We start from the raw sequence: 23,971 nt of genomic DNA on the forward strand, positions 1-23,971 counted from the left end.
AATATTGAAGTACTTATGGGTAAAGGGGCATGATATCTGCAAGTTGTTCTCAAATACAGTAGTTCAGGAAAAAATGTAATATCCAGGGCTGGCCTGTGGCTCGGTCGGGAGAGAGTGGTGCTGATAACACCAAGGCCACGGGTTAAGATCCCCTTACCAGTCACCTTTAAAAAAAAAAAAAAAAAAAAAAAAACGTAGAGCCGCCCGTGGCTCACTCGGAAGAGTGCAGTGCTGATAACACCTAAGGCCACGGGTTCGGATCCCTATACAAGGATGGCCGGTTCGCTCACTGGCTGAGCGTGGTGCTGACAACACCAAGTCGAGGGTTGAGATCCCCTTACCGGTCATCTCTAAAAAAAATAAAAATAAATAAATTAATTAAATTTTTAAAAATAAAATAAATAAATAAATAAAAATAATATTCACGGATAGAAAAATAAAAATGTGATAAAATATTCATAATCGGTCTTAGTGAATCTAGGTGAAAGGATATACAGGAATTTTTTATAGCATTCTTGGGATTTTTCTGTAAATTTGAAATTATTAAAAACAAAATTTTAAATTAAGTCACGATTCCATCTAATCCTATCTCCACCATCTACTACAGATGTGATCTTGGATAAGCCATAAAACCTATCTGAACTTCTAGAAAGTAGATGTGAATACAATCATGAGATCATTGTGTCTTTTAAATAAAATAAGAGCTTTGTGCAAATGTAGAGGGGAAGATGGTCAGGGATATCTCCCAAGGTCCCCAGCCCCCAAAACGTAACAGTAGGGGGTTGAGGAAAGACTTCCCAGAAGGGTCTCGGCCTTCACTGGCGGAGTCCATTAGGGACTGCGGGCGTCAAACGCAGACGCCCCACACCTGCGCTGCCGTCCACCTAATTCAATCACAGCGCAGGTATTTGAGGAAGTGCCTCGAGGCCTCACCCTAGTCTCTCCCGCCTCTCCTGCCCTGCGCTGCTTCATAGCTCCTCTCCCTAACGGTGGACCTCAAACTCCAAAATCCCAACTTCTGGGACAGCCTCCATGGCCAGGTCCCGGGCTTGCTGGACTGGGACATGGGGAACGAGTCCTTTCTGGCCTTCACCACAGCGCACCTGCCCTTAGCAGAGCAGAACCGTGAGTGCCCGGATGGGCTGCGGTGGGGGATGGGCGGCTCGGCGGGGCCGCCAGGGCGGGGGGGCTGGCGGGGCGCCCCCCCCGGGCTGCTCCCCAGGCTTGGCCCTCCGTCCTCTCCTGGGAGGGTTTGGGCCTCGAATCCCCCGTTCCTAGTTCCCGGAGCCCCGTCGCTCACCGCCGGCTTGGCATTCTCCACTCGGGAGTGGGGCGTTGGCTCCAGCCTCGACTGGAAGCCCCCTGAGGGCAGCCCCGAGTCTAAAAACTGAGGCTTTCCACTCTGCCCCACCCGCCCTGCGCCCAGAACCTTCTAGGTCTCTTCTGGGCCTCTTCTCCATGGCGCTTATAGCCATTTGGCGTACTATATATTTTACTTATGCATCTGTCTCTTGAATTTTTTTAATTATCAGTTTTTTTGTTTCTAAAGATGACTGGTAAGGGGGTCTTAACCCTTGACTTGGTGTTGTCAGCACCACGCTCAGCCAGTGAGCTAACCGGCCATCCCTATACAGGGATCCGAACCGGTGGCCTTGGTGTTATCAGCACCGCACTCTCCCAAGTGAGCCACTGGCCGGCCCTTAATTATCGGTTTTGTTCGCGGTTTTATTCCCCCCCTCCCCTTAGAACATTGCTTGACACCTAGAAGTGCTCAATACTTGCTGAATGGATGGTTGACCATTGTGGTATTTTTAAAAACATTTCTCTCTTTGGACCTCAGGTGTAGAGACTTGAGATAGTTACCCTTCGTTCATAGTACCTTTTTGCAACCCGACTGGGCAAGGTCCTTGGATTAAGCTCTATGCATTTTCCCCCTTCATTTTCCACCTCCCTTCATTCTCCACCCCTCCTCTTCCTCCACTCCCATGTACCAACCCTAAACCATTTAATGTCTCCCCCCCCCCCCCACATTGTTTTTGAGACCTGTTTGTGTTGCTAAATCGGGTCTGGTTTATTATCTTTTTTTTTTTTTTTTAAAGATGACCGGTAAGGGGATCTTAACCCTTGACTTGGTGTTGTCAGCACCACGCTCTCCCAAGTGAGCTAACCAGCCATCCCCATATAGGAATCCAAACCCGTGGCCTTGGTGTAATCAACACCACATTCGCCCAAGTGAGCAACTGGTTGACCCTTATCTGTTACATTTTAATTCTCCTTACCCTTAAATTGCCTCCAACTCTGCCAGTGTAATTCATGCTAATGAACATTCCTGTAGGTTCATTCACTCAAGAAATATTTACTGAGCACCTCCAATTGGCCAGGCAGTGTTCTAGACACTCATGATACACAGTGAACAGATGAGTCTTCACAGAGCTTTCATTCTACTGGAGGCAGACAGATAATCCACATAATAAATATAATAAATGAGTAGATTACACAATATACTATAGAGTGATAACCCATGATGGGGGAAAAAAGGAACAGGAGAAGAGGGCTCAGGAATGGGGGAAGGGGTGGTGGCAGCTACAGTTGTAAATGGATCTGGATTGTCAAATTAGACTTCATTGGGAACAGAATATTTGAGCAGAGTCAAAGGAGGTGAGGAAGTGAGCCAAGAGGGTTTTTTGTTGTTGTTGTTTTGTTTTGTTTTTTAAAAGATGACCAGTAGGGGAGCTTAACCCTTGAGTTGGTGTTATCAGCACCACACTCTCCCAAATGAGCCACTTGGCCGGCCCTAGCCAAGAGGTTATTTAGAGGGGAGGTTTTCCAGGCAGAAGCAACAGCCAATGCCCAAACCATAAGGAAGGAATACGCCTGGAGTGTTTGAGGAATAGTAAATAGGCCAGGCTGGATCCAAGTTAATAAGAGGAGAGCTCAGAAGGGTGTGGACAAGAGCAGGAATTCCTCCTCTTTTACTTTCAGGACTTTGCAGTTGACTTTTTTTTTTTTTTTTTTTTTAATGAAAGATGACGGGTAAGGGGATCTTAACCCTTGACTTGGTGTTGTCAGCACCACACTCTCCGAAGTGAGCTAACCGGCCATCCCTATATAGGGATCCAAACCTGTGGCCTTGGTGTTATCAGCACAACACTCTCCCGAGTGAGCCACAGGCCGTCCCTTGCAGTTGACTTCGAGTAAGATGAGGCATGGTTGCAAGGTTTTGAGCAGAGGAGTGACATGATCTCAGGGCCAGCTTCATGAACACGATTTGGTTTAGTGTTCTGCTATCACTGTACTGAAATTTCCAATAGTTTCTTAACAAGAAGCTCCACGTTTTCATTTAATACTGGGCCCTACACATTGTGTAGCTGGTCTTAGGAGGCTATAGTAGTGATCCAGATAAGACACCATGGTAGACTGGACCAAGGTGGTAGCAGAGGAGGTGGTGAGAAAGTAGAACCAGCTGGATTTGCTGATGGATTGGATGTGTGGTATAGAAAAATATTTGAGGATGACTCTTCCAAAGTTTTTGGCTGGTCAAGTACAAGGATGCAGTTGCCTTCTACTGAAATGGGGGAGGCTTCTGGTAGGACAGGTTTAGAGAGGGAAGATCAGGAATTCTGTTCTGAACATGCTGATTTGAGATACTAGATATCCAAGTAGAAATGCTGAGTAGGCAGTTGGATATATGAGCCTGGTGTTCTGGAGAGAGGTGTGGACTGCATATGTAAATCGAGTCTTTGGTTTATGGGTGGAATTTAAGGAGTAAGAATAGAGAAGGAGCAAGGATGAAGCCTGGAGGGTATTCCATGGTAAAGAGGTTAGAGAGAAAAGAAATAACCAGCAAAAAAGACCATGGAGAATCAAAACATTGGAACTCTGGTGTCTTGGAAACCAAGTGAAGAAGCTGTTTCAAGGAGAGTGGTCAGATGTGTGAATGCTGCTGTTTGGACTTAACAAAGCAGAGGTTATTGGTGAGAGGTTTTGGTGGCGTGGAAAGCCTGACTGGAGGGGGTTTAAGAATGGAATGAAGGCGGCCGGCCCGTGGCTCACTCGGGAGAGTGTGGTGCTGATGACACCAAGGCCATGGGTTCGGATCCCATATAGGGATGGCCGGTTCGCTCACTGGCTGAGCGCATAGCAAGCCAAGGGTTAAGATCCCCTTACCAGTCATCTTTAAAAAAAAAAAAAAAAAAAGAATGGAAGGAGGGTACTGATAACAGAGTGAAGGGACCCCCCCCCATGCTGGCCAGCTATGGCCAGCTACCAAAACAAAAACACAGTGACAGTGACAACAAAAGAATGGAAGGAGGGGAAGTGGATATGGAAAGTACAGGAAGTACAGGCAATCCTCTCAAAGAGTTTTGCCTCAAAGTGTAGCAAAAATACGGAGTACTGAGTAGTGGCCTGGCACAGACAGCGGGGGCAAATAAGTGTTTTAAATAAGATGGGGGAATTAAGATCATGTTTAAATGTTGATTAAGAATGATCCAGTAGAGAGAGAAAAATTAAGAACACGGGAATGAGAGGGGAGGATTTTTGGAACATTGTCCTTTAAGGCACAGGGAATCTGCCAGAGAAGAGACAGACATACAGAGGTGCTATCCTTTGACCCCACTGATATCACCAGTCCATTGATCCTGTCACCTTTTCACTGCTCTCAATCACTTGATGTCCTCTCTTCCTCAAGAGGTCCTCTTCCCTGACCTTGGGATCCCATGGTCAGACATTATGCTGGCTTACTTGCCTACACCATCAATTCCCTGGACTGTCTACGGTTTTGGAGCATTTGCCTGGCCAAACCACAACCCTGATTAAATCCAACTCCACCAAACAAGTGCTCTAAAGCCATAGATCAACGGATTGGTGATCTCAGGGGGATCATAGCTGGGGTTGAGAGGTAGTTAGCTGGAAAGATGGGAGGTGGTGCATTTTTATGTGGTGCATAAATGAGATTATGGAGAGGTTGCAGTTATTTGTTTAGTCTATTGCGCTCAATCATAACCTAAAGTCAGGTGGAAGGCAAAACTTTTGGCAAAGAGTTCAAGAAAGCCAAAACTTAAGGCAGGAGTAGTGTTGGAGAGAATGACAGTAAGCCAGGAGCTAAACCCCTCTAAATGAGGGGGAGTGATGGAGAGTTCAGTAGATGACAGTAATAATGAAGATTGTTTAGTATGTTAAATTCCTGTATTAACTTGAATATACACACCAGGAAATAGACAGTAAGGTGTAGTAAATTGGTGTGTGGTTGTTTTTTGGTTTGTTTTTTTTTTTGGCGGCTGGCCTGTCCGAACCCATGGACTTGGTGTTTTAAGGCTGCACTCTAACTAACTGAGCTATCTAGCCAGACCCCTAAAGTGCAGTAGAGTTTTATCCTGCCTGATGGCTCTTCACGATGGCTATACTAGCTGATACTCAGAACTGCAGTGTAATAAGGCATTCTACTTCCTTGCATCTTTCTCAATACTTGGTATTTTCTGTCTTTATAATTCTTGCCAATTTGATTGCTATAAAGTGTTATCTCATTATTTTATTTTTCTTACTCCTAATAAGGCTGAGCATCTTGTTAGCCATTCAGGTATCCCCTCCTTGTGAATGCTGATTTATCTTGTGCCCATTTGTATATTTGTGTTGGCCTTTTACTTATTGATTTGTAGGAGCTCTCTGTGTATTAGGGAAGTGAGAATTTTGGGTTGAAATTTCTTCTGGTTTATTTTATTGTCTTTATTTTATTTTATTTATTTTTTCACTTATGGTGACTTTTTACTATGCAGAACCTTTTTAATTTTTTTTTCCTGCTGGCCTGTATGGGTATCCGAACCTGTGACCTTAGTGTTATAAGGCTGCGCTCTAACCAACTGAGCTAACCAGCCAGTACAGACCTTTTAATTTTTACATATTATATAATATGTGCATAAAACTTATAGATTAATTTGAGGGTAATTGGCATCTTTATACTGTGTATTTTGTCTTTGTTTATTCAGTCTGTCTTCAAAGTCCTTAAATGGTGATTACATTTTTTTCTCCCATAAAGGTCTAGTCCATTCTTTCATGGGTTAGCTCCTAGATACTTACAACTTTGGTTACTATTATAAATAGAAACTTTTTTTAAAAAAACTGTATTTTCCAGTTCTGCTGGTATAGAGGAACAGTATTGATTAGTATGTTCTTATATCCAATAAATTTGCTGTACTCTTATTGGTTCTAATAATTTGTATATTGTTTTGTATGGTTTTCTGTTAATCATTTTTCTCTGCAAATTATAATAGTTTTACCTTTCTCTTTCCAACTTTATATCTTTTGCTATTTTTTCCTTTTTTGGATACTATGTTGAACATTAGCAGTGTGGTGGGCTCCTTGCTAATTACTGAACTCTCCAATAAGTATATCATCTTTTCCCCAAGCAAAAACTCTAGATTCATTTGTAATACCAACACCACACTCTCCCGAGTTTGTTTGTTTTCAAAAGATGAGTGGTAAGAGGATCTTAACCCTTGACTTGGTGTTGTCAGCACCACGCTCTCCCAAGTGAGCTAACCAGCTATTCCTATATAGGGATCCGAACCCATTGCATTGGTGTTATCAGCACCACACTCTCCCAAGCGAGCCACGGGCTGGCTCCATTCATTTGTAATATAATGACACTCATGGGGATGGCAAAGGGTACAAAAATAGTTTTTGCCCTGAACAACCAGTGGGTTGGTGTTGCCATTCTCTGAGACAAGGAATATAGGAGGAAGAGCAAGAAAATGGAATCCAGTTTTAGAAATGCTGTTTTAAGTGCCCGCGGGCTGCACAAGTAAATCTTTAGACAACTAGTAGGCAGTTCTTCTTGAGGGCTAGCAGAGAAGTCCGGGCCAGAGGTAAATATTTGAGAGCCCTAAACTTATACATGGTGACTGAAGCTAAAGGCATGTATGAGATCGTTCAGGAACAGTACATTAGAGTGAGGACAGAATGAGAAAGAGAGGTAAAGGGAAATCCAGTAGAATTTGATGTCACAATTCCCCAGGCAGGGCCCACAACCCTCTCCCAGAGAAGCTTTGAGCCAGGATCCTAGGGTCACAGAGGAAATCCTAGGATGTTTTGACTCTCTTCTCTTTCTTTTTGCTAGTTGCCAGATATAGACTCCAAGTAGTTGATCCACCAAGACTACCCCTGGAAAAAAAACCCAAGGCTGATGAAGATGGTGAGTAGTGAGCTCTCTGGCATGGCTCCATGGCCAGGCTGGATGCCAGGGACACCCAAAGCCAGCAAACCACGGCACATGATCTCCTTTTGTTCTGCACAGGTCCAGATTTTGAGCCCAACCTGTGGATGTGGGTAAACCCCAACATCGTGTATCCCCCCGGAAAGGTGGAGGCCCCAGAACCTAGTAAGAAGGAGGATCTGACAAGCACACTCCCCTCCCCTCAGCCACCCCTGAAGGAGGAAGATGCCACCTGCTCAGAGGCCATGGGGGTGGAATCGCTGCTGCATTCTTCTGGCGAGCACTCGCACCCCTGGAAACAGTTTATCTCTTTCCCCTGCAACTGGGAGGTATGGATTTCTGGAGTTTGAGCTGGACTTGGGCAGTAGGGAGGGTGGGCAGAGGGAAGATGCATCAGAGTTCTGTTTTCTTAGGTATAGCAGAAAGGCAGTGGGTTCAGAAGTTACCTATATCCCTGGGTTGGGGAGAAGCTAGATGGTCCTAGACCACGGCCTCTTCCTGCCATTGTACCCTGGAGTAGAGGCTGAGGGAGTCAGGACCAGTTCCTACTCTGTGCTCCTCTAGCTTACAGAAGAGGAGGAGGCTGAGGACCAGGATGACAGCTCCTCTGTGACTCTCCCGTCCCCTCACAAAAGGGTCCCCCTCCAGAGTCGGAGGCTTCGGCATGCCAGCAGCCAGAAGGGGAAGCTCTGGTCCCGGCCCCCTCTCAATTACTTCCACCTAATTGCCCTGGCATTAAGAAACAGTTCCCCCTGTGGCCTCAACGTGCAACAGATCTACAGTTTCACCCGGTATGTGCGGGGGTGGGGTGGGAGGGGGTACGGGAGGGGACTAGGACCCTGGGTCTGATGCCTTCCGATCTGCCCCAGGCCCTGGGCTGCAGACTCAGTTTCCCCATGTGGGTCTGAGTGGACAAGTGCATTTGCAATCGTCTTTTCCCAGGCACTTGTCTGCCAACACATGTACAGGATCATAGCTACTCTCACCCCCTTTCATGTCTTAACAACTCTAGCCTTTTTATGGCTTAGGTTCTCCTTTATTTTTCTTTCTTTCTTTCTTTTCAAAAGGTGACGGGTAAGGGGATCTTAACCCTTGACTTGGTGTTGTCAACACCACACTCTCCCATCCCTATATAGGGATCCAAACCTTTGGCCTTGGTGTTATCAGCACCACACTCTCCCAAGTGAGCCACAGGCTGGCCCTTTAGTTCTCCTTTAACACACAAACTCACTTGGTCCAGATGAGTTTCTCCCACCTTCCTTCTCAAGATGAGCCAGTATAAAATCTGGTTTCCACCATCTTCTAGGACTGTACTGCCTGGCTAGCTCCCTGTACACCAGGGGTGAGGGGAATCCTGTAGAGGAGGGATTTATGTCTAGCTTTAATAGCAAGTGTGAGGGAGTTTCTTGGCCCTTTACTAGTATTAGAAGAGCCTAATGTCTCAGAATAGTAATCCTTAAGTGGTGTCCCTCCTTGACCAGGATTCCTCTTACAGGAGCTGGCTGACCTGATTCTGCTTTGTTCATGCTGTGGTCAAAGTCCTGAACCTTCAGAGAGGGAGGAAAATGAGCCTGGGGCTGGGGCAGTGAACTGGCCTTAAGAGGAGGGGTCACCTGAGCAGCGCACCAGGTGGAGGTGTTGCCACATGCCGATCGCTCCATCAGCGGAGAGCAGGTCCAGGCCAGCTTGCCATTAGCCACCTTGAGAAGGGCAGAGGCTCCTGGGCCCGAGAGTGGGGGGCGAACATGCTTGAGAGTAGGGCATCCCCCCAAAACCCTTGCCTCTCCTTACCTTTCCTCCCTGTCCACAGACAGCACTTCCCCTTTTTCCGGACGGCTCCGGAGGGCTGGAAGAATACTGTCCGTCACAATCTCTGTTTCCGAGACAGCTTTGAGAAAGTGCCAGTGGGCGCACAGGATGAAGAAAGCCCAGGCACACGGCCTCGATCCTGCCTCTGGAAGCTGACTGAGGAGGGACACCGCCGCTTTGCAGAGGAGGCCCGTGCCTGGGCTTCCACTCGGCTGGAGAGTATCCAGCAGTGCATGAGCCAGCCAGGTGTGAGGCCTCGTCATGCATGGGCCCAGAGCAGGGGACCTGAGGACTCTGACACAAGGCTGAGTGTGCAAGCCTGGGTTGCACCATTGTGGGGAGGGGGAGGACATCTTCTGTAGGAAACAGGAAGAATAGCAGTGGTCTGAGACCCTCTGGCGATGCCCATGTGAGGTGAGACCTTCCCCATGGTGTGAGACATGATGTTCAAGGAACTGATGGGGAAACAGGAATTGGCCCTACTGAAAGCCCAGCAACCTAGGACAATGTTGACTACCCAGTGTAAGCAGCACAGTAATAGAGGTTATAAGCAAAGGGGACCTTCTCTTTTCCTGGAGCAGTTCAGGAAGGCCTCAGAGAAGAGGTGGCATTGGAGTCTTGAGTGAGGAAAAGTAGACGGTCTGCTATGAGAGAGCATTCTAGGCTTAGGGAACAGGAGCTACAAAGCACAAAATCCTTTAAACTCTCGCCTTTCCTTACAGATGTGATGCCCTTCCTCTTTGACCTTTAGCTCCAAGAAGCAAGAGTCAGCTCATGCCTTATTAAAGTTACCCTCAGCAGCCTTCTGTGTGTGCGTGTAATCTGAGGATGGGTTAAGGGTGGAGGTAGAGTTCAGCTGAGCCAATAACCTAACTTGGTTTTACACCTAAATGGAAAATATTTGTCACATCATTTAATACACACTGAATTTTCCAGGATGCAACAATTATGTAAAATGAAAGAAGATTGTGCATTTTATAGTTTGGAAGTTTACTAGCAGTTGTTTGCCATTTTGGAATATCACTGACAGTAAAGCTGCTCTGGTATTCAAGTCACCAGTACCACGTGCCTGCATCAGTCTATATCTGTCGTACTCAGATTCTACATGTATAAACAACAAAAATACTTATTTAGCCCTTATTTCAGAGTAGCTAATATAAAGAAAAAGTATTTAATATTCATTTGAATATCATCTTTTTTTGGCAGCTGGCTGGTACAGGGATCCAAATCCTTGACCTTGCTGTTAAAACACTGTGTTCTAACCAACTGAATTAACTGGCCAGCCCTGAATAAGCTATTCAGTATAAGTATGTGCAAATTTCCAACTATGTTATGGTACAGTTTATCCATTGAAGTACATTTTTTGTTGGTTTGTTTTGTCTTTTTGTGACCGGTAAGGGGATCACAACCCTTGGCTTGGTGTCGCCCGCACTGCGCTCAGCCAGTGAGCGCACCGGCCATTCCTATTTAGGATCCGAAGCCACAGCGGGAGCGCCACTGCACTCCCAAGCGCTGCACTCTCCCGAGTGCGCCATGGGGCCAGCCCTGAAGTACATTGTTTTATTATAAAATCTTCTCCCTTTATTTTTGTTATATTACACTTAGAGCATTGCATTGATTTTTTTTTTTTTTTTTTTTTTTTTTTTAAATCTTTGGCTAGCCACTACAGGGATCAAACCCTGGACCTTGGTGTTGTCAGCACTATGCTCTAACTGAGCTAAACAGCCAACTTCTATATTACACTTTCTGGTGGCTGGCTGGTATAGGGATGTAAACCCTTGACCTTTGTGTTATGATATCACACTCTAAGCAACTGAGCTAACCAGTCAGCCCTATATATTGTACTTTTAAAAGTTACATGTATAGGTAGGTTATTTTATCAGTAAGATTCATTTCAGGGTGATAAAGATAGTCTTGCAAAGTATTTGCTCTATTCCTGGTGTGTGAAGGCTGATGGGGTTGAGAACCATGGAACCAAGCAGCATATTAGATATAGGCCACATCCCACAGGGCCTTGCTTTCAGTGCTATTGGCAACCAGGGAGGACAACACAAAGGAATAAGCGACGTTCACGTCCAAACCTCTAGAGCCTAACATGGGGCCTGTATGGTAGTGTCTTAATCTGTTTTGTGCTGCTTGTAACAATACTACAGACTGGGTAACTTATAATGAATATAAGTTTATTGGCTCACTGTTGTAGAGGCTGAGAAGTCTAAGATTGAGGGGCCCTATCTGGTGGGGACCTTCTTGCTGCATCATCCCATGGTGGAAAGGCAAAGAGGGCAAGAGGGAGAGAGAGACATGGAGAAAAGGGACTGAACTTGCCCTTTTATAAGGAATCCACTCTCATGATAATAGCATTAATCCATTCCTGAGGGCAGAGCCATCATGGCCTAATCACCTCTCATTAGGCCCCACTTCCAACACTGTTGAATTGGGGGTTACGTTTCAAACACATGCTTTTGGAAAGACACATTCAAGTCACAGCAGGCAGTAAGGCTGCACTGTTTGCTGTGACTTGTTACTGGTCCCTTCTGTAACAGGCAGATTCCATATTTCCTGAAAGCACAGAGAAAAGAGCAATCAGTTCTGACCAGAGTAACTGGAGAAAGCTTCTCACAGCATGAGATGCTGGCATTCATTTTTTCCAGGTCTGGAAAACAGTATTTGTTCAGAAGTGCCCAAAGCCGAGCCGACCCCATGGCTCATTTGGGAGAATGTGGCACTGGGCCGCGGGTTCGGATCCTATATAGGGATGGCCGGTGCGCTCACTGGCTGAGCACGGTGTGGACGACACCAAGCCAAGGGTTCCGGTCCCCTTACTGGTCACACACACAAAAAAAAGTGCCCAAAGCCAGCCATCAGCCCTGCAGAGGCCTGCTGATGCTCCAAGGAGGCAAAGTTGGAGGCCAGGAAGGCGGGGAAGGGCAGGGATGGGAAGAGAAAGACTAGTGCCAAGGGAAAGTCAGACACAAGCGTGTGCCTGGTGGGAACAGCATGGGAACTGCCTTTCCATAATCCACCTGGAGGTGCTTTGTGATCGTTTTCCCCTTCCGGACTGTGTGGGTGCTGACTTCTATGGGAAAGCCACTGGGGGAGGGGGTGGAGGGAGCAGGTCATTTGCTCTGGGCCCACCCAGCACTCTTGCAGCCAGGGCCCCCTCTCCTACCACCCTGGTCTATCCAGCTCCCAGGAAGGAGGGGAGGGTCCTAAGCCCCAAGCTCTGCTTTCATCTGATTTCACCTTAACTTTCCAACGTCATCTGTACTTTGTGTACATCCTCATCCCTGTCAACATCTGGCTTAAGTTGCAAGTGAATCCCAAAAGGCAACAATCAAACAAGTCAGAAGGAAAGAACAAAACAATATAGCCTTTGTGTTAAAAAGGGACACACAAACCTGCCTTTGCCCACTTTGCCGTCTAATAAAGATTGTACTTCCATGCCCTCACCCCTTTTTCACACATTCAACAATTATTTGTTGAGCATTCTCAATATAGGCCCTGTGCCAGGTGTTAGGGATACAGCAAAACCAGAAATGGTTTCTCCCTCAGAGTGTTCAGTATAGATGCAAAGGCATATGTCAAACAAAATTACAATGGGCAGGTTGGCTCAGTTGGTTAGAATGCAGCCTTGCAACATCAAAGTCAAGGGTTCAGATCCCCTTACTGCCCCGCCACCAAAAAAATTACAACAAATTTAAAGATCTCAATTGGTTTTATTGAGATTCTAGAACTGGGCAACATGTTATTTCATAAAGTGTTCCGAGGAGCCCAGCAGAGGAGGTTGACTTTATACACAGAAAAAGGCTGAAGAAAGCAGGAACAAAAAGCTGACTGGTCGTTTCAAAGTTACTTTCCTTGTAGGGTGTAGACAGAAGGACAGAACAATAGAAAAATAACTGACTAATTAACATCAGATTACTCCAGGCTAACTCTTTTGTGTAAGGTTAAGGCAGAGGAAACTTCGTTGTCATACCTATTGAAGATTAAAACTGGCCTGTTTGGGAATTGACTGTTATCTCTTTCTCCTGACTGCTTGGAAGGTCAGACCACAACCTAAGTGATGTGGAACTCAGCAAGGGTGACTTCATACTGGTTTTTAGTCTGGTCTGTTTGGGCTTAGTGCAGAAATTTAGACCAAAACAATGGCTTCCAATAATATTTTTTTAATACTTTAACACACTAATTATGCATAATAATGCACAATGGTAATCAATATTAGAAGGATAAGGACTGGGTTTTTGTGAGAGAAAGCAATATGAGTACCTGACTGTTGGGAAAATAGAATAATTTAATCAGGCCCCCTCGCCTCGGGGCAGGTTGGAGGTGGTGCAGCGTTCTTTATGGGCAGGTTGTGTATGGGTGGAGTTAGTGTGCCTGCTCAGGGCCACTACCTTGGCTGACTACTGCTTCTGGCAGCCGCCACACTGCGCAGCCATGCTTTTGAACCTACTGCTTCCAAGGACCTGTTTGCCGGTTACCTAGCTCATAGACCTGTGTGTGAGGGGTCTGGGGACCCAGCCTGGCATGTGTAGGATCTGGTGACCCAGCCTGGTGTATGAAGGGTTTGTGACCCAGTCTGGACAACAGGCTTGAGGGGTCTGTGAGCTCCAGACCTAGCCCTAGCTTGACAATTTGCCCAGTCAGTGCAGGATTATGGGCAGGTAAAAGAGCCTGACAACCGGTGTAGTTGTGTAGCTTTACAATTGGCACTATGTGCAGGATTCCGACAAGAGCCAGAACACCATACAATTGGCGCAGTCTGCAACAGGATTCTGAGCAGGTACAGGAGCCGAAAGCCCTTGGGAGAAGGAGGAGATGTGGCTACTAATAAATCTGCAACATAACCAGCACTATTTTAGACAAGCCCAAATACAAAATGGCGCCGTCCACCTCCTCCCCTCACCTGTTCTCTTTTACAAGAAGCCTCATGGTTTCAGAGAAAATGAAACTTTCGGCGTTTCCACATGCACAGAACTCTCCATTCCCATGACTTAACTCAGTCCCCACCCCGGAATTACATCACCCAGCTCTTGGCACCAACATACCAATATAAGCTCCCACCACCTTGTTAGGTGTTGTCCCCCATTTTCAGGGCAGCCCTGGGCTGTCCTCCATTTTGAGTACAGCCCGGCAGATTTCTTTCTTTAATAAGGCTTGAACGGTACCCAGCATCTCGGCTCACTTTCTTTCAACTACTTTTGAATATGCTCTGCCCTATGGCCACCTTCCTGTTGACGGGGATCTGGTTGCTGCACACTGTACTGCAAGGCAGCATAGATCAGGTACTACAATGCAAAACCCCTTGGAAAGGGGAGGAAATGTGGCTGTCCTTGAGCATGTGGTGCCCAGTGGCCACTTTTCTGCTGACCGGAGCCTGGCTGCTGATCACTATGCTGCAAACTGATTGAGATTTGCAGCAGAAAGCAGAATTGTTGAAAGCATGGATAAATGTCCTAGAGGATGACATGCAGTGACTGGCCACTCCTGCCCCTCACACCAGGGAAGACGACCAACCCAGTGGTGACTTGGGGGAAACCGTGTGTCTCCAGGCACGACCTGTTGTGCACGGGAAATTGAGACACAAGCAGCCTATGGGACCAGATGGACAACCAGTGGGCAATCCACAGGTGACCCAGTTCACCACCTATGTCTTGTATACCCAGGTTGAACTGGTTGACTTGGGGAGACAGTTCAGGCAGAAACATGGGGAGACCCTGGCTGCTAGGCTGTTGTGGTTATGGGATCTGGGGGTGGATAGTATGATGTGCTCTGGTAAGGAGGTGGAGAAACTGGCCTCCATTACCACACACCCATCCCTGAGGCAGCAAATGAAGAACAGCTGCAGGTATGCACAAGGGCGAGGTAATCACTCCTTGATAGACTGGGTGAATGCAGCTTCCTGAACCATGTGGGCAAATGCTGGAGACCTGCCCAAGATTGTTAGTAAATGGAAAACATATGCTGAGCTGGTCCAAATCATTTGAGAGCTGGGGATGTGGCAGTCCGTGTTTAATGTGAACACTCATGGCCCAGACCATGAAAACTTTACAGGCAGCATGAGAGACATTGTGCTGCAAAATGCCCCATCAACATCTTTGGGTCAGGGCCGGCCCATGGCTCACTCGGTAGAGTGCGGTGCTGATAACACCAAGGCCACGGGTTCGGATCCTATATAGGGATGGCCGGTTTGCTCACTGGCTGAGCATGGTGCTGACAACACCAAGCCAAGGGTTGAGATCCCCTTACCAGTCATCTTTTAAAAAAAAAAAAAAAAAAAAAAAATCTTTGGGTCACTGATGGCCATACATGAGGTAATGACTATGATAGCCAGCTTGGGTGAAGTAGAGGGTAGGAGACAAGCAAAAGGGGTCTGAAAGGTGGCTAAGACCAAACCCCCAAGAAATGCTCAGGATTTTATCCTGAGGGGACCAAGCAAGACTAGCCATAAGCAGATGTGGCTTGACTTGCATGCAGCAGGGATTGATAAAAAGAAAGTTGACTGGCAGCCAAATGCAGTCCTGTTTGCCTCGTGGCAGCAATTGTGCCCTGAACAGCATTTCATCAAACGCAGGGAAACAGGTAGCAAGGTACGCTCAGTGGATTTAAAGGACTTTTTGGTTGCTCCCGAGGAGGCAGATGAACTGTTCCATTTTGATGAGGGAGCAGGCAAAGGTACTCGTCTTTTGGGGGCAGGCGAGGACCGGAGGCCTCATGTTGAATTGGCAATATATTGGTCAAGGACAAATGTGCAGTGTGTATTAGCCTTGGTGGATACAGGTGCAGAAAGTAGCCTGATATATGGTAATCCAGATAAGTTTCCAGGGGCCACAGTTCATATAGATGGCTATGGAGGACATACTACTGCGGTCAAAACTGTGTCATTGCCATTGGGCATAGGAAGATTACCTTCTCATGTATATACTGTATATATATCTCCTGTATCTGAATACATCTTGGGTATGGATGTGCTTTATGATTTGCACCTGCAAACAACAGTTGGAGAGTTTCAGCTATGAATATGGACAGTAAAGCCTGTGTTACGAGGATATGCTAAACATGACCCACAGGTGTTACCGAAGCCAAGACATGTAGTTAATGTAAAGCAGTATTGCCTACCAGGAGGACATGCAGAGATAAGTGCCACTATATTGGAATTAGAGAAAGTTGGCATTATTCGTCCAGCTCAGAGCCCATTTAATGCTCTAGTATGGCCAGTGAAAAAGCCTGATGGTACCTGGAGAATGACTGTAGATTATCGAGAACTGAACAAAGTAGTGCCTCCTTTGCATGCAGCTGTGCTTTTAGTTCACAATTTGATGGATCAGCTGATGATTCGGCTGGGAACTTATCATTATGTATGGGACCTTGCAAATGCTCTTTTCTCTATTCCATTCTCGGCTGATAGCCAAGATCAGTTCACCTTCACCTCGGAAGGAAGACAGTGGACCTTTCAAGTATTGCCCCAAGGTTATCTGCATAGCCCAACCATCTGTAATGGTTTGGTGGCTGGGGACCTAGCCTAGTGGACTAAGACCCAGCACGGTTACAATGTTTCACTACATTGATGACGTGTTACTAACCTCTGATTCTCTTGCAGATTTAACCCAGGCAGCTCCAACACTGCTAAGTCATTTGGAACAATGTGGGTGGGCTGTGAACACAGCCAGAGTGCAAGGACCTGGGCTGTCAGTCAAATCCTAGGAGTGGTCTGGTCGGGTAAGACGAGGTCTTCCCAGAAGGTATTATAGATAAGATACAGGCATACCCTTGACCCACAATGGTAGCTCATCTACAGACATATTTGGGACTTTGGGGGTACTGGAGAGCTTTTGTACCCCATATGGCCCAAACGGCACACCCATTATATGCATTGACAAAGAAAGGAGCCCTTTGGGATTGGACTGAGGAAGTAGAACAAGCTTACTGAGCTACAAAAAGGGCAATGCAGCAAGTACAAGCTTTACAAGTAGCAGATCCCACTAAGCCTTTTGAGTTAGATGTATGTATAACCAAGGAGGGGTTAGGATGGGGTTTCTGGCAGAGACAAGACTGATTCCGCACACCTGTAGGATTCTGGTCTCAGCTCTGGAAGGGCACTGAAGTGCGCTACACCCTAATAGAAAAGCAGTTAGCAGCTGTGTATTCTGCCTCAAGGCACTGAAGCTATCACAGGAACTGCCAAACTCCTAGTAAGGATGACATACCCCATAACAAGTTGGCTGCACACGTGGGCAACCAACCCTAAAATGGGTGTAGCTCAGACTCCCACTTTGTCTAAATGGGGAGCATACATAGAACAAACGAGCACTGAGTCAACGAGTCCTCTGTCCAAAGAGTTGAAAACTGTGCTAGGCCCAGTAGAGGTTGTGGAGGAAACTTTGACACAACTGTTTCCCATGGAGGTGGAAGCTATACCTTTCCATGAGGGACAGGGACCTATCACAGAGCAAGCTTGGTATACAGATGGCTCTAGCATGGGACCTTCAGCATCATGGGACCTTCAGCAACCGCTGTCCAGCCCTTAACAAATACCATTTGGTATGAAAATGGCACAGGGCAAAGCAGTCAATGGGCTGAATTGAGAGCCATATGGATGGTGATAAAAAATGAGCCTGGCCGCTCCTGGCCCACTGCTCTGGCGTGGCTCGGGCTTCGGAAGACAGGACCGCGTGACTGGCCGGCAGAGCCCCAGGCCAACCGCTGAAGCAGGCCCTCATAAGTTCTCCTCCCTCAGGGGTCCTAACGCTTCACCTTAAAGAACTAGAAAAACAAGAACAATCCAAACCTAAAGTAAGCAGATGGAAAGAAATCATTAAGATCAGAGCAGAACTTAATGAAAGTGAAACCCAAAAAACAATACAAAAGATCAATGAAACAAAAAGTTGGTTTTTTGAAAAGATAAATAAAATTGACAAACCATTAGCATGGCTAACAAAAAAAAAGAGAGAAGATTCAAATAACAAAAATTAGAAATGAAAAAGGTGATATTACAACTGATTCATCTGAAATACAAGGAATCATTCGAGACTACTATAAACAACTATACGACAACAAGTTTGAAAATCTGGAGGAAATGGATAAATTTCTGGACACACACAAGCTCCCAAAACTGAGCCATGAAGATGTAGAAAATCTGAACAGACCAATAACAATAAAGGAGATTGAAGCTGTTATCAGAAAGCTCCCAACAAAGAAAAGCCCAGGACCAGATGGATTCACAGCAGAATTTTACCAAACATTCAAAGAGGAATTGACACCGATTCTTTACAAACTATTCCAAAAGATTGAAACAGACGCAAATCTCCCAAACTCATTCTATGAAGCAAACATCATCCTGATACCAAAACCAGGTAAAGATATAACCAAAAAAGAAAACTACAGGCCGATATCCTTGATGAATATAGATGCAAAAATCCTCAATAAAATACTAGCAAACAGAGTACAGCAACACATACGTAAAATTATTCACCACGATCAAGTGGGATTCATCCCAGGGATGCAAGGTTGGTTCAACATACGCAAATCAATAAATGTGATACACCATATTAATAAAATCAAACACAAAGAACATATGATCATCTCTATAGATGCTGAAAAAGCATTTGACAAAATTCAACCCTCATTCATGACAAAGACCCTCAATAAGTTAGGTATAGATGGAAAGTATCTCAACATAATTAAAGCCATATATGACAAACCCACTGCCAATATCATCCTGAATGGGGAAAAGCTGAAAGCTATTCCTTTAAGGACAGGAACTAGACAAGGATACCCACTCTCACCACTCCTATTCAACATAGTGTTGGAAGTACTAGCCAGAGCAATCAGAGAATAGAAGGAAATAAAGGGCATCCAGATTGGAAAAGATGAAGTCAAACTGTCCCTGTTTGCAGATGACATGATCCTATATATCGACAGCCTAAAGCCTCTACAAAAAAACTCTTGGAGTTGATAAATGATTTCAGCACGGTAGCAGGATACAAAATCAACACACAAAAATCAGTGGCATTTCTATTCTGCAATAGTGAACATGCAGAAAGAGAAATCAAGAAAGCCTGTCCATTTACAATAGCCACAAAAAAAATAAAATACTTAGGAATTGAGTTAACCAAGGATGTGAAAAATCTCTATAATGAGAACTACAAACCACTGCTGAGAGAAATTAGAGAAGATAGAAGAAGGTGGAAAGATATCCCATGCTCTTGGATTGGAAGAATCAACATAGTGAAAATGTCCATACTACCCAAAGTGATATACAAATTCAATTCAATCCCCATCAAAATTCCAATGACATTTTTCTCAGAAATGGAAAGAACTATCCAGATATTTATATGGAATAACAAAAGACCACGCATAGCCAAAGCAACGCTAAGCAAAAAAAATAAAGCTGGAGGCATAACACTACCTGACTTTAAACTATACTACAAAGCTACAATAACCAAAACAGTATGGTACTGGCATAAAAACAGACACACTGATCAATGGAATAGAATAGAGAATCCAGAAATCAACCCACACACCTACAGCCATCTGATCTTTGACAAAGGCACCAAGCCTATACACTGGGGAACAGACTGCCTCTTTAGCAAATGGTGCTGGGAGACCTGGATATCAATATGCAGGAGAATGAAACTAGACCCATACCTTTCACCATACACTAAAGTCAACTCAAAATGGATTAAAGAATTAAACATACACCCTGAAACAATAAAACTTCTTAAAGAAAACATAGGAGAGACACTTCAGGAAATAGGACTGGACACAGACTTCAGGAATATGACCCCAAAAGCATGGGCAACCAAAGGAAAAATAAACAAATGGGATTATTTCAAACTAAAGGGCTTCTGTACAGCAAAAGAAACAATTAACAGAGTTAAAAGACAACCAACAGAGTGGGAGAAAATATTGGCAAAATATACATCTGACAAAGGCCTAATATCCAGAATATACAAGGAACTCAAACAACTTTACAAGAAAAAAACAAGCAACCCAATCAAAAAATGGGCAAAAGAGCTAAGTTGGCTTTTCTCTAAGGAAGATATACAAATGGCCAACAGACATATGAAAAAATGCTCAACATCACTCAGCATTTGGGAAATGCAAATCAAAACTACACTGAGATACCATCTCACCCCAGTTAGGATGGCTAAAATTCAAAAGACTCTGAATGATAAATGCTGGCGAGGTTGCGGAGAAAAAGGAACTCTCATACATTGTTGGTGAGACTGCAAAATGTTACAGCCTCTACGGTAAATGGTATGCAGGTTCCTCAAACAATTACAGATGGATCTGCCATATGACCCAGCTATCCCACTGCTGGGAATATACCCAGAGGAATGGAAATCATCAAGTCGAAGGTATACCTGTTCCCCAATGTTCATCGCAGCACTCTTTACAATAGCCAAGAGTTGGAACCAGCCCAAATGTCCATCATCAGATGAGTGGATACGGAAAATGTGGTATATCTACACAATGGAATACTACTCAGCTATAAAAACGAATGAAATACTGCCATTTGCAACAACATGGATGGACCTTGAGAGAATTACATTAAGTGAAACAAGTCAAGCACAGAAAGAGAAATACCACATGTTCTCACTTATTGGTGGGAGCTAAAAATAAATAAATAAATTCACACACACACACACACACACACACACACACACACACAAAACGGGCGGGGGGGGGAAGAAGACATAACAACTCTAATTCCTTGAACTTGGTATGACAAGCAAACAGAAAGGACATTGTTGGGTGGGAGGGGGGAGAGGGAGGAGGGAGGGGGGTTTCGGGAATGGGCCACAATAATCAACCACATTGTATATCGACAAAATAAAATTAAGAAAAAAAAAAATGAGCCTGGGTCATTAACCATCTGTACTGACAGCTGGGCTGTGTACAAAGGTTTAACCCTTTGGATTTCTCCTTGGAAGTATCAATGGTGGATGGTAGGCCACTGGCCCCTGTGGGGACAAGCCATGTGGCAAGAGTTATGGGAATTGGGGCATGAGAAAGAAATAACTCTGTTCCATGTCACGGGACACTTCCCCTTAGCCAGTCCAGGAAATGATGAAGCCAATGCCTTGGCTAAGGTAAGATGGCTGAAGAGAGCCCCAGCTACTGATGTAGCCAAGTGGTTACATTGACGAATGCAGCATGCTGGCAGTAAAACCATGTGGATGGCGGCTCAAAGATGGGCCTTGCCTATAAAATGGGAAGATGTAGTGAATGCCTGTTGTGCTTGTCCAGTGTGTGCTCAAGAGAGTCCACACCCCTGGCAGGTGCCCCATACAGATGGGACAATAACTTGAGGAAGGGTGCCCCTGACTCGATGGCAAGTGGACTTTGTCAAACCACTGCCAAGGTCAGAGAATTTCATATATATCTTCACAGCTGTTGATACAGCTACTGGTCTTCTGTTTACATGGCCTTGTAAGGCCCCAGACCAGGTAAACACTGTGAAGGCACTGAATAGCCTTATGGCTATGTACGGTCAGCCTGTAGTCATAGAGAGTGATAATTGAACCCACTTTACTGGACATGGGTTTCAGAGGTTGGCCTCCTAGTTGTCCATTCAGTGGAAGTTACATGTGTCATATCATCCCCAGGCAGTGGGAATGATCAAATGGTACAATGGCCTTTTAAAAAAGGGATTAAGGCTAGCTGCCCAACCCCCATCCCTGAAGGGGTGGGCATGGCGATTATGGCCGACAGAATTCTAAATGAGAGACCCTGCAAGGGTAGACCCTCTCCAGTGGAAGCTCTGTTGCATGGGGCTGCAGCACCTATACAGTTACAAATCACTACTAAAGATAAGCTTTTGAAGCCAGGATATGGCAAGAATGGGAATATTCTCTTACCAGCCCTAACCTGTTTGCAACGGGGACAGACGGTACAATGGGAATGGCCTTGGAGAATAAAAGCCCCCCATATATGCCGGGTAGGTTTAATAGGGCCTTGGGGGAAAGGATTAGAGGAAGGCTTGCAAGCTTCACCTTGAGTGACAAGTACCTGGCCTCCTCGAGTAAAGGTAACATGGGCTGGAACAGATGAGCGCTCTATTCCAAGGGACGTATTTGTACTATCATTATGACCAATTATGAGTTCCCCTATACTGTTACATGTAGAACCTACAGATCCAAAAGTGTTAGCAGATAAAGTATGGTATCATAAGCCAGGTAAGATACCTATTCCTGCAACCATCCTTTCTCAGGATGGCAAACTGGCATGTATCTTACCAGAGGGGCGAGAACTTCCCCTATTGGTACCAATAACTCTTCTGTCTTTTTGCCCATAGCGTTCTGGCTACAGGAACTGCACTAGGGTCATGTGATCAATGTGTCGGTCTACTGAATATGCATTGAACTGCCCATCAGTATGATTGCAGGATTCCCATAAGGATCACACCAATGGTGACTACTAACCGGACATATGTGGCTAACAGTTAAAAGGATAGAACTGCAAACCTTAAAGCATACTGAACGGACAATAGGTTATATAAGGGTCATTTATCCTCAGTAAGGGAACATCTCTGATTCTGAACACGTACATTGTATGGGGAGGCACCTTGAAGGGGTGGATTGTTGGGAAAATAGAATAATTTAATCAGGCCCCCTCGCCTCGGGGCAGGTTGGAGGTGGTGCAGCATTCTTTATGGGCAGGTTGTGTGTGGGTGGAGTTAGTGTGCCTGCGCAGCGCCACTACCTTGGCTGACTACTGCCTCTGGCGGCCGCCACACCACACAGCCATGCTTCTGAACCTACCGCTTCCAAGGACCTGTTTGCCAGTTTCCTAACTCATAGGCCTGTGTGTGAGGGGTCTGGGGACCCAGCCTGGCATGTGTAGGATCTGGTGACCCAGTCTGGACAATGGGCTTGAGGGTCTGTGAGCTCCAGACTTAGCCCCAGCTTGACAATTGGCCCAGTCGGTGCAGGATTACGGGCAGGTAAAAAAGCCCAACAACTGGTGTAGCTGTGTAGCTTTACAATTGGCGCTATGTGCAGGATTCCAACATTAGCCTGGCAGAGCAATACACTAACTTAGATTGGAGGGGAGATCAGAGAAGACCTTTCTAAGAAAATGACATTTTAACCAAGACCTGTAAAATGAGTAGAAGTTAGCCAGGCTGAAGGATGGGAAGGAAAAGCATTCTAGTAGAGAGAACAGAACCGACAAAGCCCTGGAGGTAGAGACACACTCTGGCCTATGGAGAGAACAGGATAAGACCATGGAGGGTAGAATATAGTAAACAAGGGGGAAATGATCCAAGATGAATCTGGGGAGGGGGAGGGTCTAGACAATACAGCCTTTTCTAGGCTGGGTTAAGGGATTTGGATTTACTTTTTCAAGTACAGTATAAAGTAATGGAAGTAACTAACATAAACTATTTGTTGTTGATGTTGTTAATCAAATTACTACTCACTGAACGTGGTTTGTAGGGGAAGTAAATGTGGATGCAGGGGGATCCATCAGGAGGGGACGGCAGTATTCCAGGCAGATGGGGCAGTGGCAGTAGAGATGGAGAGAAGCATATCCATTTGATGGTGTATCCTGGAGGTGGAAAACACAAATCGTGTGCTGGCCAGCCACTTAAGTAAAAAAAAAAAAAAACCAAAAAAATCCAAATCAACAAGATTGACTAGATGCAGGAGGGGAATAGACAAGAAGGACTCCAAGGTTTTTGGCTGGGCAACTGGGTGACTGGTGAGGAGAGGAAGCCTATGGGAGCAGCAGGTTTGAGCCATTCAGTGTTTAGGATCTGTATGACATTATGGTACCTATGTCAAGTAATAAGTTTGGGGTTGTTATAAGTACGGAGTTCAGAAGTCTGAGCTGAAGATGTAAATGTATTTGAGAGTCTTCAGTATACAGATATTATTTAATATCATGCTTTACATACTGACATAGAAAAACGTTCACAATACATTTTGGGAGATTAAAAAAAATGTA

The 23,971-nt window shown here is 45.4% G+C and overlaps 1 protein-coding gene across 1 annotated transcript; it reads left to right on the forward strand.

Annotated features, from left to right (window-relative positions):
* Positions 1-995: 995 nt before the first annotated feature.
* On the forward strand, positions 996-9,770 carry FOXR1 (forkhead box R1). Its single transcript, XM_063092410.1, has 6 exons — positions 996-1,125; positions 7,115-7,189; positions 7,292-7,539; positions 7,775-8,001; positions 9,021-9,265; positions 9,742-9,770. Exons 1-6 carry the CDS (start codon positions 1,065-1,067, stop codon positions 9,768-9,770), a joined length of 885 nt encoding a protein of 294 aa, XP_062948480.1. The 5' UTR covers positions 996-1,064.
* The last annotated feature ends 14,201 nt before the right edge of the window (positions 9,771-23,971 follow it).

Source organism: Cynocephalus volans, chromosome 4 (genome assembly GCF_027409185.1).
Source record: "Cynocephalus volans isolate mCynVol1 chromosome 4, mCynVol1.pri, whole genome shotgun sequence".
Taxonomy (NCBI): Eukaryota; Metazoa; Chordata; class Mammalia; order Dermoptera; family Cynocephalidae; genus Cynocephalus; species Cynocephalus volans.